Below are 16,872 nucleotides of genomic sequence, written 5' to 3' on the forward strand. Positions count from 1 at the left end.
CGGTAAGCTAATTTCCCAAAATGTTGGCGTGTTCCTTTAAGTAATGTGGATGGGAATCGAAAACCGGTTCCCGTAATTGGCCGATGCCTGGAACCGTGTGGCTCCCGTGACTTTCGATTCCCTTATCGCTGCCTACAGTTGCGCAATGTTAGCGTTAGCATGTAGCCATGGCAGACTATTTGATTCCTTAAGGGCTCGAAATTGCCTGGGTTTTGGTAATATGCTCCCGAAATGCTCCCGCTGTTTGGCTACTTCTATGTGCAGTGAAAACTACTTGAATGCTTTAGAACCTAGTCATTGATTTAGATCAGGGTGAGCTAAAATTAGCCGCGGAGCTAACGTGAGCTAACGCTATTTAATCAAGCTCACAAAGAGAGATAAACAGCTGACAGCGGATAGTACAGGTACAAATACAATAAAACAGCAGGTGGGGGCTGTTGTGTAAACCTTGTACTCTTTAGTTTACATATAATGAGAGACGGAATGTTTGTTTACAAGTCTGTAAGCCATGAAGTACAGTGGTGCAACATACAAATGTGTCCGTGTAGCAACACAAGCCAATACATTTTAGGACAGGGGCCCGGGGAGGGAGCTCTCTCTCTCTCTGTGTGTGTGTGTGTGTGTGTGTGTGTGTGTGTGTGTGTGTGTGTGTGTGTGTGTGTGTGTGTGTGTGTGTGTGTGTGTGTGTGTGTGTGTGTGTGAGTGTGAGTGTGAGTGAGAGACAGAAGTCAGAGGAATAACGACCTGTTATTCAATAGATTAAATTAGTTTAAGAATAAAAAAAAAAAAATACATTTTAAGAGAATCTCAAATACATTATTTTATTTAAGTGTAGCCTATAGTTAATGTTTTATTTTTTACAGTTTTTGTATTTTTCTGACATGGGGGCTCAACAATAAATGACAATCAGAAATGTCAAGTTGCATGTTGTTATTCTAACCAGCTTAGACCCCTACGCTCTGCATCTTCTGGCCGCCTCAGACCTACTCCTATCCGAACTCCGGGAGGGTCATCAAAGAGAAGTCGCCTATTCTCAGTCCTTGCCCCACAATGGTGGAATGAACTACCCACCCCAGTTAGGACAGCCGAATCACGTCCAATCTTTCGCCGTCGACTAAAGACGCACTTCTTCAACCATTATCTGAATAAAAAAATATATATCTAACCCTAACTAACCGTACTGTCATGCACTTGTCCTAATAAACTAACCTACACTGTAGCACTCAACACTTTGATGAACATGGTTGCTCAGCTGATAGAGTTGTGCCCTTCCTGATGGCTTGTCGTACAGAACTTGTAAGTCGCTTTGGATAAAAGCGTCAGCTAAATGACTAAATGTAGTTCTGTTGCATTTCCAATTTATTTATTTAAATTATAAATTGATCAGGTATCGATAAGGGAATCGATAAAGAATCGAATCGATAAGCAGAATCGATAATGGAATCGTATCGATAAAATCCTATCAATTCCCATCCCAACGGTGTATGTTTTAATAGATCTCGGCCTTCCTTACTCAAAGCAGTGTAAAAATGCTCCCTGAAAGCTTCAGTCTGGGTTAGACTGAAGGTCGCCAGACACATGTACTTTACCCTTGTGAATACCATGATGCCTTTTACTTTCACTAACACGAGACAACTTTAAAGGTCTTGTGGAGTATTGTTCCACCCTGTTTGAATGTCAGCGGCAGTGTGAATGGCGCTTGGTGAGGTTTCGTTTCTCAAGACTGGTTGGCAGGATTCACAGCATCGAAAGGGAGTTATCGGTCCTATCAATCCTTTTTTTGAAAACTGAAAACCCTGAAAGGGGGCGATCGTGAGCCAACTGAGAGACCCTCTAAAGGGGGCGATAGTGAGCCAACAGAGAGACCCTCTAAAGCATAGGTGTCAAACTCACGGCCCGCGGGCCAAATGCGGCCCGCCACGTCATTTGATGTGGCCCCCCAAGAGCTCAGATAAAAAAAAACAAAAAAAAAAAACATTTTTTTTTACATTAATATTGGGTTAAAAAATAGCAGTGTTAAAATAATTGTGGGTTAATGCGTTAATAAAGCTTTAACATTGACAGCCTTAGTTATTAAACATTCTTACACATACATGTATGTTGAACATCTGAGGTATTGATGAAGTAACAAAGGAAAAAAGCCAAAAGCACTTACTCCTCAGACATTCTTTGACAATTTTACAGCCCAAAATACAAAAAAGATCCAGGCGGAATAGGTAACAAAGGGTTGAAGAAATATTGTCTGAACTGTCAGATGCAAACTGGCTGTGTGACATAACCGAGCATCTCGCTCAATTGAATAAGAAGCTGTAGGGACGCAAACAAGTCCCACCCAAAACTTGACCAATATAGTTGTGAACTGAGACAACCCTTATTTTGTTATTTTTGAGTACAGTTACAGTTGTGTGTTCATGCAGACGCATAATAGCAATTTCATTACGAATTGAAAATGGGGGACCCTGATGTAAACAAGTCGAAAGTCTTTCTCTGGTCTGCATCCCCTTAACAATTATGTGTATTGAGCTGTACTGTACTGTACCCATTCTGCAATCTGTTAATTAAAGTTAATTAAACTATCTTCCATTAGTTGGATGTATGGCCTCTGCAAGGTTGTGTGCAGCCATTTGTTTTTGTAACATCTGCTACATCTGTCCCACGTATTCTTTGCAGCTCACAGTTGTTAGTTCTGCCCCTCTTGACTGTGACAAAAAGGTTTTGAACAAACTTAATGTCATAGCTTGTATTTGATGATATTCTTCTTTGTTATTTACTTGAATGGTTTGACCATTGATTGATGGAGTAATATGGGGTTCTGATAAACTAAAATTATTTGTTAAAATAACATAAGCTAACATATATTTTTACATTTATGCAAATGCATATGCAATATGTATAACTTGAATAAGTAATAAATACAGAAACAACATGTTTAACAATATGTAAATGTGTAGCTACATTTATTTTACATTACATTAACATTTATACGGTCTTTGGCCCTTTGAGGGCAACCATAATGCTGATGTGGCCCTCTGTGAAAATGAGTTTGACACCCCTGCTCTAAAGTCTAAACAAAGCTTGCGTTCATGCTAACAGAAATGTCACTGCATAGAATTGAATTGAATATAACTTTATTGTCCACCAAGGTGGAACATTTTTCATCGGCTCACCAAACAGGAAAATCAACTAGAACGACATAAAACACAAACCGACATAGACAGGGTTACACATTAGAGACACATAAAACACAAACAGGCATAGACAGGGTTACACATTAGAAATACATTAAACACAAACAGACATAGACATAGACAGAGTTACACATTAGAGACACATAAAACACAAACAGACATAGACAGGGTTACACATTAGAAACACATTAAAAAAACAGTTAATGTCTGCGGCTTCACAGGACTCTATAGCGCCCCCCAGAGCTCAAACTGGCTGAATAAAGGATGGGAGCCGTCTGCCAAGATGCTCCTCGCCTTCTTCCTTGTTCTTTCTGTGAGGAGTACAGTCGAGGGCTTTTGGGGTTTGCCCAACACTATATATAACGTCACGGTGACCAATTGCAGCCACTCTTATTGTCTGGGACCAAATACGGCCACGCCCCACTCCCAGCAAAAAGTGGGAATCTCTAGAATGGGTTTGGGGCGGCGCTGTATACGGAAGTAGCTCTCAAGGTGACGATTAGACAACACTTTTTTGTTGTCAGTAGATGGCAGCATTGGTTTAAAATTAAAGGCTGAAAATGTTGAGAACTACAACACTGCATTTCCCAAGAGCGTTAGCACAGGTCGCAGGTCACTGGGATGTGTCTATATTCTCCGACGTGATCTGAACAGCGTTAAACTATTACTGCGACCTCGGTATAGCGACCGAGAATGGCCAACTAATTATCTTAACAAAAGTGCGCTGGTAGCGTTACATATGTTGTCTAAAGGGGGACATATGGTACAATTTAAGATTCTAATGATAATCGGCATATAAAGGACAAGATAAAGCATCGTTAATTTGTAAGAAACCTCAATGAAAACGGCGCAGGGTGCTATTGTTATGAAAATGTTATAGAATCCTATAAAAATGTGGACGCATTTGGCCTACGTTCCGTTAACACTTTGTGTGTGTTTCTTTACAGTGACAACGGTGACCGAGCCAGACACAGGACGCCACGCAATGCCCGGATGTCTGCCCCCTCACTGGGCCGCTTTGTTCCTCGGTAAGGCCACTTGAAGGAACTTTTAATGGCCAATGCTGGCTCTTATACATAGTACCCAGCAACAGTCACAATACCAACATTTTGATACCAATACCAAGTTTAGTATCGCGATACTCGATACCTAAACGATACTCGAAACTGAAACAACACTGAGGGCTTTTTTTTTAAGGAGGTGAGTAGATGATGTGAATGGGCAGGGATTCCAGAGAGAGAGAGGGGTGGGGGGGTGGTCACCCCAGGTGCAGTGCTTGGGTCCTTATTGTGGGGTGTGAGGAGGTGGGCATTGGCTGATCCCAGGTCAGCGTGTCTGGGAGTTTGCTGTCGGAGGAGTGCAAGAAAGGTAGGACGGCATTCAAAATAATTCCAGGTTTTATGAATAGGCATTTGATAAAAGGTGACCCAAGATTTGTTTAATAATTTGTACCATCTTTTGCCAATTCCTTTCCAAAGGCGCTTCCTGTTACCGGAGTACCTGCCCTACGCTGGGATCTTTCACGAGAGGGGACAGCCTGGCCTCGCTACCCATTCCTCTGTCAACAGGGTCCTAGCAGGTACAAGACGCATGGCAGGCTTATCCTAATCTACATCTAGTTCTATAATCAGACAAACATACAGATTTATCCTAATCTACATCTAGTTCTATAATCAGACAAACATACAGATTTATCCTAATTGTACCTAAATTGTACCTCATCCCATTTCTGCTTTGCACTGTATAGTATATTGTATGGTAACTCAGTTACTTCTACTCTGCATTGTACATTGTATATATGTATATACTGAACACTTTTGTCTACGTACTTGACTTCTATTTTATACTTGCTATACTTATTTTATACTTTTGTCTAGCACAGTCTCTGGAGCGTAACAGAGAAGCATTTTGTATAAAAGTATTCTGTACTTCTGTATGACAACTAATAAAGAAACTTGAACTTGAAACTTGAACAGGCCTATCCTAATCTACATCTAGTTCTATGAGACACACATACAGGCCTATCCTAATCTATATCTAGTTCTATAATCAGACAAACCAATTATTTATCAATTATCTACCCCCCCCCTCCCCTAAATAAGTGGTTAGTCCTATAATGTTCCTCCAGGTTTGACCAATGACATTGTCTCTCTTCCTAGGGGCATCAATTGGGGACGGCCAGTCAGCAGTAGCCAGCAACATAGCCAACACCACCTACCGGCTGCAGTGGTGGGACTTCACCAAGTTTGACCTCCCCGAGATCAGCAACGGTAACCATTAACTTCCAACCATTATGAACAACACGATAATCAGGCCAGGTTGTGTTGTTAAGCCATGTCTAGCCTTTGAGTCAGGTCATGTTGTTAAGCCAGGTCTAGCCTTTGACTAGTCATGTTTTTAAGCCAGGTCTAGCCTTTGAGTCATGTTTTTAAGCCAGGTCTAGCCTTTGAGTCGGGTCCTGTTTTTAAGCCAGGTCTAGCCTTGAGTCGGGTCATGTTTTTAAGCCAGGTCTAGCCTTTGAGTCGGGTCCTGTTTTTAAGCCAGGTCTAGCCTTGAGTCGGGTCATGTTTTTAAGCCAGGTCTAGCCTTTGAGTCGAGTCGTGTTTTTAAGCCAGGTCTAGCCTTTGAGTCATGTCGTGTTTTTAAGCCAGGTCTAGCCTTTGAGTCGGGTCATGTTTTTAAGCCAGGTCTAGCCTTTAAGTCGGGTCATGTTTTTAAGCCAGGTCTAGCCTTTGAGTCGGGTCATGTTTTTAAGCCAGGTCTAGCCTTTGAGTCGGGTCATGTTTTTAAGCCATGCTAAAGCAAATTCCTTGTATGTGAAAACTGCTTGGCAATAAAGACCATTCTCATGGGACTCTGACTTACGGACTGCACTGTGTGTGTGTGTGTGTCCGCTCAGCCTCGGTCAACGTGCTGGTGCCGAACTGTAAGATCTACAACGACGCCAGCTGTGACATCTCGGCAGACGGGCAGCTGCTCGCCGTCTTCATCCCCAGCAGCCAGCGCGGCTTCCCAGACGAGGGCATCCTGGCCGTCTACTCCTTGGCCCCCCACAACCTGGGGGAGATGCTCTACACCAAGCGGTTTGGTAGGTGACCCCATCCAGAGCGTTCTACATTTAACACCATCCAGAGCGTTCTACATTTAACACCATCCAGAGCGTTCTACATTTAACACCATCCAGAGCGTTCTACATTTCACACTATCCAGAGCGTTCTACATTTAACACCATCCAGGGCGTTCTACATTTAACACCATGCAGGGCGTTCTACATTTAACACCATCCAGAGCGTTCTACATTTAACACCATCCAGAGCGTTCTACATTTAGTACAATCCAGAGCGTTCTACATTTAACACCATCCAGAGCGTTCTACATTTAACACCATCCAGAGCACTGTTTTATCTACATTTAACACCATCCAGAGCTGTAAGCACAGTTGTATCCACAGTTGTAACCGCAGTTGTAACCCTAGTTGTAACCACAGTTGTAACCACAGTTGTATCTACAGTTGTAACCGCAGTTGTATCTACAGTTGTAACCGCAGTTGTACAGTTGTAACCACAGTTGTATCCACAGTTGTAACCCCAGTTTAAGCTTGTGTATCTTTGCTGGTCCTCATGCCGTCTGACCTGGTGCTCAACAGGTCCCAATGCCATCTCCGTCAGCCTGTCCCCCATGGGCTGCTACGTGATGGTGGGCCTGGCCTCCCGCCGGATCCTGCTGCACCCCTCCACTGACCACATGGTGGCGCAGGTGTTCCGTCTGCAGCAGCCCCACGGAGGAGAGACCTCCATCAGGGTGAGTCACCTCCACTGCATGTAGACTGTTAGTGAGGTCGTTTTGGTAGGGCTAGTGCATCTACATTTAACAGTTTACAGGATGGTGCATCGATCAGGACACGTAGGAAGGTGAGGAGATGTATATTTCCTTGTGGAATTTCTTGTCCATCAGGGTTTATTTTTCACTGCCAATATCCAGTTGTCATCACATTTAGCTGGAATAACAATAGTTATTAGTTACTGATAATGGGTAAAACAATTAACGGCTGAAGCATAAACAAAAACCGTCATACATATAAGCATATATATATATATATATATATATATATATATATATTATATATATAAATGATATCGCATATCTAAATATGAGTATATAAAATATTTAGCACATTTAGCCAGTGACACAAACGGCACTAAACTAGCTTATACATGAAAGAAAAGAACGACGGTTGGTACGTTAGCTCTATCAGGAAACATCACGTTAGCCAACCTAGCGCCTCTTCCAGTCAATCACCGAACACAGCCAAATTTGCAATATACACTGTATATAACCGGTAAAATGATAAACTGCGGGCACTTACTTTTCTATCATTGACTTCAAAACAATCTGTATGTTACAGAATGGATCTCACATAAATTAAATAACTTAACGTTCACTTTCAAACTAACCTATCTTTCGGACTGAACTACAACTCTCGTACTCGTACTATCTTTGCACAAGCTCACAACACTCGCGAGCTACACACAACAAGACAACCGGCGTCTTAAAGGGACAGCCCGCTAACTCATCTCCCAGCATTGTATACTGTATACCTCCATCAGAGTCACCTCCACTGCATGTAGACTGTAGAGCTGTATCAGCTCCTAAAGGAAGAGAAGATACTGCTGATGAGCTCTGCCAAGGAACAAAGGCAGTGAGGCCAATATTCTCTGTTACTGCCTGAGCAGCGTTTTCTTGCTTCACACACGCGGGGCAGTGGGGTGGAGACCTGTCTGACCACAGGGCTGTGTTCTTGCTTCACACACGCAGGGCAGTGGGGTGGAGACCTGTCTGACCACAGGGCTGTGTTCTTGCTTCACACACGCAGGGCAGTGGGGTGGATACCTGACCACAGGGCTGTGTTCTTGCTTCACACACGCGGGGCAGTGGGGTGGAGACCTGACCACAGGGCTGTGTTCTTGCTTCACACACGCAGGGCAGTGGGGTGGAGACCTGTCTGACCACAGGGCTGTGTTCTTGCTTCACACACGCGGGGCAGTGGGGTGGACACCTGACCACAGGGCTGTGTTGTTGCTTCACACACGCGGGGCAGTGGGGTGGACACCTGACCACAGGGCTGTGTTCTTGCTTCACACATGCAGGGCAGTGGGGTGGACACCTGACCACAGGGCTGTGTTCTTGCTTCACACATGCGGGGCAGTGGGGTGGAGACCTGTCTGACCACAGGGCTGTGTTCTTGCTTCACACATGCGGGGCAGTGGGGTGGACACCTGACCACAGGGCTGTGTTGTTGCTTCACACACGCGGGGCAGTGGGGTGGACACCTGACCACAGGGCTGTGTTCTTGCTTCACACATGCGGGGCAGTGGGGTGGACACCTGACCACAGGGCTGTGTTCTTGCTTCACACATGCGGGGCAGTGGGGTGGACACCTGACCACAGGGCTGTGTTCTTGCTTCACACATGCGGGGCAGTGGGGTGGAGACCTGACCACAGGGCTGTGTTCTTGCTTCACACACGCGGGGCAGTGGGGTGGAGACCTGTCTGACCACAGGGCTGTGTTCTTGCTTCACACATGCAGGGCAGTGGGGTGGACACCTGACCACAGGGCTGTGTTCTTGCTTCACACATGCGGGGCAGTGGGGTGGACACCTGACCACAGGGCTGTGTTCTTGCTTCACACATGCAGGGCAGTGGGGTGGAGACCTGACCACAGGGCTGTGTTCTTGCTTCACACATGCGGGGCAGTGGGGTGGACACCTGACCACAGGGCTGTGTTCTTGCTTCACACATGCAGGGCAGTGGGGTGGAGACCTGACCACAGGGCTGTGTTCTTGCTTCACACACGCGGGGCAGTGGGGTGGACACCTGACCACAGGGCTGTGTTCTTGCTTCACACATGCGGGGCAGTGGGGTGGACACCTGACCACAGGGCTGTGTGCCATGAGAACGAGTGGGGAAACGCCCGTTACAGATGATTATTTGAAAGGGAAGAACTAGTAGTACTGTGGATGGTCAGAAGACCACGTGGCAGTAGGGTTGGGTACCGATCACATTTGAATCTATACCGGTACCCAACGATACCTTTTTTCTGTACTTTAGTCTTTAAAAATGTACTCTACCTACCTCAGTTGTAAAAAAATAAAAATTGTCCAAACTTCAAATGATTTATTATGATTATTATTTATTTAGAACAATTTGTTAAAATATATATAATATTGCAACGAGCATTGTCTGCATCTAGCTTTGTAAAGTGTAACCACACTTGTGACCGTTTTGGGCTTGTCATTGCCCCGACTGCTTTGTTGTTGAATCGAGTCAAATCCTAGGTAAGCGTGTATTGTGCGCATGAACGTTGACGTGACGAAACGTTGGCGTCATCGGACTTAAAAATATATATAAATAATTACCGAAATGTGGCACCGGTGGATCTCACGTGAATCGGTACTCGGTAGTACTGACGTTATTCGGTCGATACCCTTAAAAGTACCGGATTCTGTACCCGTCCCTACATGGCAGGACTGAGGACTCATGCACACACTCTGTTTCACGAACTGCTTCACTGTCTGCTTCATGGTCTTCTTCACTTGCAATTAAAACACATTTATTGGGAACAACATTTCGGTTTACAAAGACTTTCATCAGGTAACCTGATGAAGGTCTAACCCCTGAGGAAGGTCTTTGTACCGAAACGTTGTTCCCAATAAATATTTAAAATGGCTCTATTAATCTGCACAATCCTGCAGCTATTAAGTCAACTAAGAATTTACTGTAGTTGATGATGATGATATAATATCCAGTCCAACCACGTTCAGTTTCCCATTATTTCTAAGACTGTTTTGTGTTATGTTGTTGTGTGTATGTATGTATATTATGTATGTGTATAATATGTATGTATGTATATAATGTATATGTATGGTATGTATGTATATAATGTATGTATGTATGTATGTATGTATGTATGTATGTATGTATGTATGTATGTATGTATGTATGTATGTATGTATGTATGTGTATGTATTAGGCAGGGTTTCCGTTAGAAAAAATTGTTGCCGGTCTCCGTGACCTGCAAGATTTCAATCTACCGGACAAATGAGATTAATTCCGGTCATAGTTTATTGAGCTTTAAAACAATTGATAGGCAGGCTATATAAAGAATGTCATCCTCAAGGCATGTAGATTTATAATAGTATTACTTAAAACTAGGCTACTTTTGCGTATACAGTCATTAATATATTCCAAATAAAATAAGTCCCTCGATACTCCGTGCTGCTGCTGACTTGAAATAAAATAGGCCGCGTATGTGGGCAGTCGGTCCGACACTAAACAGCAGTCTTTTATAATCACATTTTTATGAGCTAACGAATTCCGTTATATTGGACATTTGTATTAATTATATCACGCGAAGAACTGAGAAAGCAGAGAGACGGCAACATTATCGTGGTTTGCGTGACGACTCTCTCCACCTCGCAACGACTTATTTGCAAAGAGTATGGCGCTGCAGAGCAGCTGATTCAGCTGTTATTGGCTCTTTTCTGGGAACCGCACAGCAGCGCCCCCCACCCAACATTGGCTGAAAATGGCTGAATTGGAGTACTGCTGGAATACTGCATTGTGCTGCTGTTGCTATGGCTCTGCAGCTTCACAAAAGTTCGCACACCCAGCACTAAGCTCTCGCTGACAACGTCGTTGTCATTATTAGAAGCAACGAGGAAACAAATGTAATGATCGTTTCGTTCATCGCATAGGCTATTTAATTTTAGCCTATTTTAATACAATTCAAATAATCAAATTGTGCTTAGACTCAGGGAATTATTTTCACCGGACATTAAGACCGGAGAGATTAAATATGTCGGACTTCAACAGATTTTGCCGGTCAAATACCGGTAATTACCGGCTAACGGAAACGCTGGTATTAGGGCTGACCCCTATTAGTCGACTAATCGGTCGAAAGGAGCCGTAGTCGACTGCCAACCTCTTAGTCGAATACAAAAAAAATAAGAAATTATTAATAATACAAATAAATGTATCATTCTTTCCAAAAGAAAAGAGGCCTAGAAGCGTGGCTAACGCTAATGGCACGCATACCAGAGTATAACTGCCTACGAAAACAGGCACAGAGGCACTGAAAGAGGATTTCACCCATCTAGGCCTGTTGCAATAAGCAATAAATCAATTTATCGCGCAATAATGAAAATGAATGCAATGATTTTGACGGGCGCAATTAATTGCTATTTGCGTGTTTGTTTTAATGAGGCGGGAACCAGTACCTCTCTGTGTGGGGAGGCGGGCCGCTGACGTTACTACAGAGTACAGCACGAGAGCTCCTGTGAGCACCATGCGTATGTTGGGCAGTAGCAACGCTACATAGCTTAACTACATTTCTCAGTAGCGTGATGGTAGCGTCGCTCCTTTTGAACCAAGTAGCGTTCTTTGTAGTGTAGCTATTTTTAGACCCAAGTAGTGATGTAGCGTGAACAAACGCTATACGCTACTGCCCGGAGAAACTAGACTGCTAAATAAAGATTAAAGATCTAGCGTTGATGCTATGACGCTTCCTCCTCATCGTTGATTGCCTGTAGTAGCTGCATCTAACGTTAGTAGCTAACGTTAAAACTAACCTAAAGTTAGTTGTTCACCAACAATCTCAACATTTGTTTTATCATTAGCTCAAAAACACAGAACCGGACGACACAAGTTGTCCGCTCATAGGTTCTGCTAGGATAATAACAACAATACTTCCGGTCGGTGGGTTTCAAAATAAAAGAGCAAAGTCTAATACACCGGAAAAGACGTTTATTTTGTACAGCGTTTTCCTCCACGAGTACTCAAGTACATCATGTGATCAATCGATCTGTTTTTTTTTGCCCATCCCTAGTTTATCCTGTGCTGAAAAGTCTCCATTCCAATAGAGATAGTATATATTTGTGTTTATTTGATTATTGTTGAGCTATATTTTAATCGAGAGTAACTGGTAGTGTAGCTTACTACATTTTCCAAGTAGCTTGCCCATCACATAATCCGCGAGCCACAGTAAACAAACGCGAGCCACAATTAGGGTGACCAGGTGTCCCGCTTTTGGTTGTATACTGCACAGCCATTTTACCTAATGTCCCACGTCCCTCTTTTCGAAGCAAAAAATAAAAACATGGGTCTAAAAGCCCCTTCCTACAGTAAACGTAGCAACCTGCCTCTTGTCCACACACATTGCTCTGCTCGTTTTATCATTGCTCTCACGGAGATAAAACTGGGAACGAGGTTACTCTGCTTCTGACGCTATACCTCATATCTGATTGGTTAGGTAGTAATTTAGGATATTTAAAATGTCTTCCAATGTTAAATAAAGGTTTATTGCACTTTGAAACGGTTTCCTTGCATTATTATGCTATTATCATTATATTAGTAAAAAAAAAAGTTGATTGAAAACTTTTGGGAAATACATTTCTCAAAAAAAAAAATTCTCTCAAAACCGCAATAATATCACTTATCGCAATAATTTCTGGGACAATTAATCGCCCAGCAAAATGTGTTATCGTGACAGGCCTACACCCATCTAATGAACACACTAGACTAGACAAATATCAAGATGTATCCATCAGTGGACCAATTGCATGCTTTTGCAGAGGACAAGAAGCCTTCAGTCGACTCCTTCAGACTTTAAGCACCCCCCACAGCCCAAATGGAATGATAAAAAAAAAATATATATATATACGTTTTTTTTTGGAGTCTACTAATAGTCTACTTTTGGCCAATCATAGTCTACTATCCAAATCCTTAGTCGGGGACAGCCCTAGTATGTATATGTATGTATATAATGTATGTATATGTATGTATATAATGTATGCAGGGAACAAAATTTACTTTTTGACTTACTTGATTTTAAAAACTACCAGCCAGGCAGATTTTTTACCAGCCAAAAATTATAAATGGCTTTTTAGTATATCGCCATGTGTTATTATTACTATATAATACTCTCATATGCTATTTTCAATTAATATCATAAACAACATAAGGAATATTAGCATAATTTTTAGTGGACTGAAGGAATGAGTCAGCGTTAAGTTTTAAATGCAAATAATTTATTGAAACCTAGAAGTGGGGTCGGGACACACAGACTGTTTCAACTCACCACCCCTGCATCATATTGTAGTCTAGTCTGTCTTCAAACTTCCACTCCCCTCGAAACTTTATTTTTCATCTGAGAAAGGCGCGGTGGGTTTTCTTTTTAGCGGCAGGCTTACTCCTTCCATATGGTTCCACTTCCACATATTTGTAATTGTAACCCATTTAATAATAATAATATTTACATTTATATATTTAATTACTGCATATATATATATTTATAGGGCAACCAACCTTTTTACACTGAGGCATCAGGGCATGTATACTTGCCCAGATGCTTGATCTACTCGCTATACGTTAACTTTTTTTGCACATAGCACTGGTGCTACAGAGTTTTTTTTTTATATTTGAATATCAACATCTGTCCATCCTCAGTAATCCTCAGTTTACTATAATATACTCCTGACTTCATCGTCTTTCCAAACGCACGCACACACAGAGAGAAAGGGAGAGTGCCCCCCCATTTCCCTTTCCCCAGTCCACGCGTTCTGTTGTTCTCTATGGCTCTGCCTCTGATCAGGATTAGCTTGTTAGCTTACGCTAACGTAACGTTCATTTCGGGCGATGTGGGCATAAAGGAATGGCGACGATGCAAAGCATGTTAGATGCATTTGACCCGTTGTGAGAGAAAAAAACACCAGACTTATTTCGGGTCGCAAAATAGGCGCACTGCTGTGTAGCCCTGCTCTGCTTTAATGCCAGCAGACAGCACGGACTGGGCGGATATGACTCGCCGAGTTGCCACGGGATTTTCAAAATAAGAGTATCGATATGAACCGAAGGTTGCTAGCTGCCGGAGCCATAGATATTATAGCTGGAGCTGCGCTTGGGGCGGAAATGAGACCCGCCACAGGATTTTCAAAATAAGAGTATCGATATGAACTATTTTGTTACCCACCAAGTGGCGGGCAGACCTCTCATTGTTACTCGCCAAACCTTAAATCTGCCCGCCATTGGCGCTTGGCCGGTACTTATTTTGTTCCCTGAATGTATGTATATAATGTATGTATATAATGTATGTATGTATGTATGTATGTATGTATGTATGTATGTATGTATGTATATAATGTATGTATATATAATTTATGTAGACGGTGTGTTGATGTGCTGGTTTCCCCTCAGATGGTGTTTAACGTGGTGTACCCCATGGCTCCAGACCAGCGGAGACACGTCAGCATTAACTCGGCGCGGTGGCTGCCGGACCCCGGCATGGGCCTGGCCTACGGCACCAACAAGGGAGACCTGGTTATCTGCCGGCCCGTGTGAGTGGATGCACTTAACCACCGTCTTCTCCACCGCTCGCTCCTTTGTCCTGGAAAACTTGTCAATTTCAATTAAATAAAAAAACACTTTGGTGACAGTCCTCGAAGGTTTACAGGTCTTTTCCTTGGACGTTGCTTGAAATGAGCCTTTAGAAGCTGTTCAGTTTCTGTTTCCACCACTCTTAAGATTAGTAGCTACTGATCTGATTATGGCGTAAATGTCATTGTCATCAGGAAGCCATTAAATTGGAGAAGAGACAATTAGTGCTTTCTAACAAGGTCATAGAGCTGGGATTCGAACATTCGCCAGGGTTTTTCGAACGGACGTTCGAACCATCGTTTATAATCATGCAAAAAATGTGCTCCTAAATCATTTTTCTGGTTCAGTACTGTCGAGACTTGCGCACATTCACGCACATAATGTAGCGCATATTGCTGCAGTTATTAACACTTTCCGTGCCAGCAGGGGGAGCCAAAAATAGCGCTTGAGTGCCAACGCTGTAGTCAATGGAGGGCGATCATATTTGCGAACGCATAAACTATATCTTAAATTATGGCTATGTGTCTAATACGCCCGTCGCTTATCAATGACTTGTTTGCAGTCAACATTGTCGAAACGGATTGTTTTTTAATCAGTTCATTTCCGTTTTATACCATTTTGAAAAACGCTCGTTTTTTTTAAACTTCCAGAAGAAGAAAAAAAAGATTCCGTGATAATAGCTCTTTAGTGGAATACACAAAACACGTTGTCATTTTTCGGCCTATTTATGAATAGTTTTCAAATAAACGCTAGATTATCGATAGTAGGGATGCACGATATTGCTTTTTTGACACCGATACCGATAACTTTATGCTCCTCAAGCCGATAACAGATATTTATTGTATTATACATTTTTTTTTAATGTATATATTTTTTTTGATCAAAACATTTTTTTTTTCAACATGAAACAAAACATATCACAATACAATAATAATACATAAAAAGACTTCCCAGGACAATAACTTAACACCAACTTAAATGTGACCTAACCAGAAACAAAAGCCAAGACAACAGTTTTGACTGATAAAGTGACCATATTTATTTTTCCAAATGAAAATTCACAATCAGTCAACAGCTTGTGGTGCATCCAACCTAAGACGCTCGAAGCTTTTTGTTCTTCTTTTTTCAAAGCAGAGCCTTGAAAAAGAGGCTTTGAGTGGACACATCACCACCTCACATCACCACCACAACCGGTCACCTGCGGCATCACCACCGCCACGGTGTTGGGGGCCCACTTGTACCTATTGACGAGTCGTTTGCTAAATTAAAGAAGTTTGACAGAAGGGCAACCAGCCAGGCAGCGCCGTTATCTCACGGGACGAGTAGCTACATTAGTTAGCCAACAACCAGCCAGGCAGCGCCGTTATCTCACGGGACGAGTAGCTACATTAGTTAGCCAACAACCAGCCAGGCAGCGCCGTTATCTCACGGGACGAGTAGCTACATTAGTTAGCCAACAACCAGCCAGGCAGCGCCGTTATCTCACGGGATGAGTAGCTTCATTAGTTAGCCAACAACCAGCCAGGCAGCGCCGTTATCTCACGGGACGAGTAGCTACATTAGTTAGCCAACAACCAGCCAGGCAGCGCCGTTATCTCACGGGATGAGTAGCTACATTAGTTAGCCAACAACCAGCCAGGCAGCGCCGTTATCTCACGGGACGAGTAGCTACATTAGTTAGCCAACAACCAGCCAGGCAGCGCCGTTATCTCACAGGACGAGTAGCTACATTAGTTAGCCAACAACCAGCCAGGCAGCGCCGTTATCTCCCGGGACGAGTAGCTTCATTAGTTAGCCAACAACCAGTCAAGCTAACGTTAGCTGGCTCCAGCAGCTTGTTGATGTCGTCGGGAGCATTTAGCCTGCTGGCTACCTAGCTCCACTTCAACCAGCATCGGGAGCTCCAGCAGCTTGTCGATGTGCTAATAGCCTCAGCAACCTAACGTTAGCTGGCTCCAGCAGATCGACAAGCTGCTGGAGCCAGCTAACGTTAGCTTGCTGAGGCTATTAGCACATCGACAAGCTGCTGGAGCTCCCGATGCTGGTTGAAGTGGAGCTAGGTAGCCAGCAGGCTAAATGCTCCGCGACGCTGAACTGCATGCGCCGGTCTGTCTGTCTTGTGGAACGTCTGCATTGCATTTATTACAAATAGCAAGCGATCTTTTTACTCTGAAACTCCGAGTACCGACGCGGCCATCTTTGTTGTTAACGTTAACTTGCGTGGCTACGTCACAGCCAAGAAAGGGAGCGCTGG

At 43.2% G+C, this 16,872-nt stretch overlaps 1 protein-coding gene across 1 annotated transcript in view; it reads left to right on the plus strand.

Moving 5' to 3' along the window:
- The window catches only part of ambra1b (autophagy/beclin-1 regulator 1b), a gene marked incomplete at its 3' end in the record, with an annotated part of 130,033 nt that overhangs the window by 60,804 nt on the left and 52,357 nt on the right, over positions 1–16,872 (plus strand). Inside the window, exons 9-14 of the mRNA XM_084335105.1 lie at positions 4,136–4,216; positions 4,667–4,767; positions 5,348–5,458; positions 6,088–6,276; positions 6,835–6,989; positions 14,439–14,578. Coding sequence (XP_084191231.1) covers positions 4,136–4,216; positions 4,667–4,767; positions 5,348–5,458; positions 6,088–6,276; positions 6,835–6,989; positions 14,439–14,578 — 777 coding nt within the window. The remainder of the gene's footprint in view (positions 1–4,135; positions 4,217–4,666; positions 4,768–5,347; positions 5,459–6,087; positions 6,277–6,834; positions 6,990–14,438; positions 14,579–16,872) is intronic.

Source organism: Notolepis coatsorum, assembly GCF_963971535.1.
Source record: "Notolepis coatsorum genome assembly, chromosome: 18".
Taxonomy (NCBI): domain Eukaryota; kingdom Metazoa; phylum Chordata; class Actinopteri; order Aulopiformes; family Paralepididae; genus Notolepis; species Notolepis coatsorum.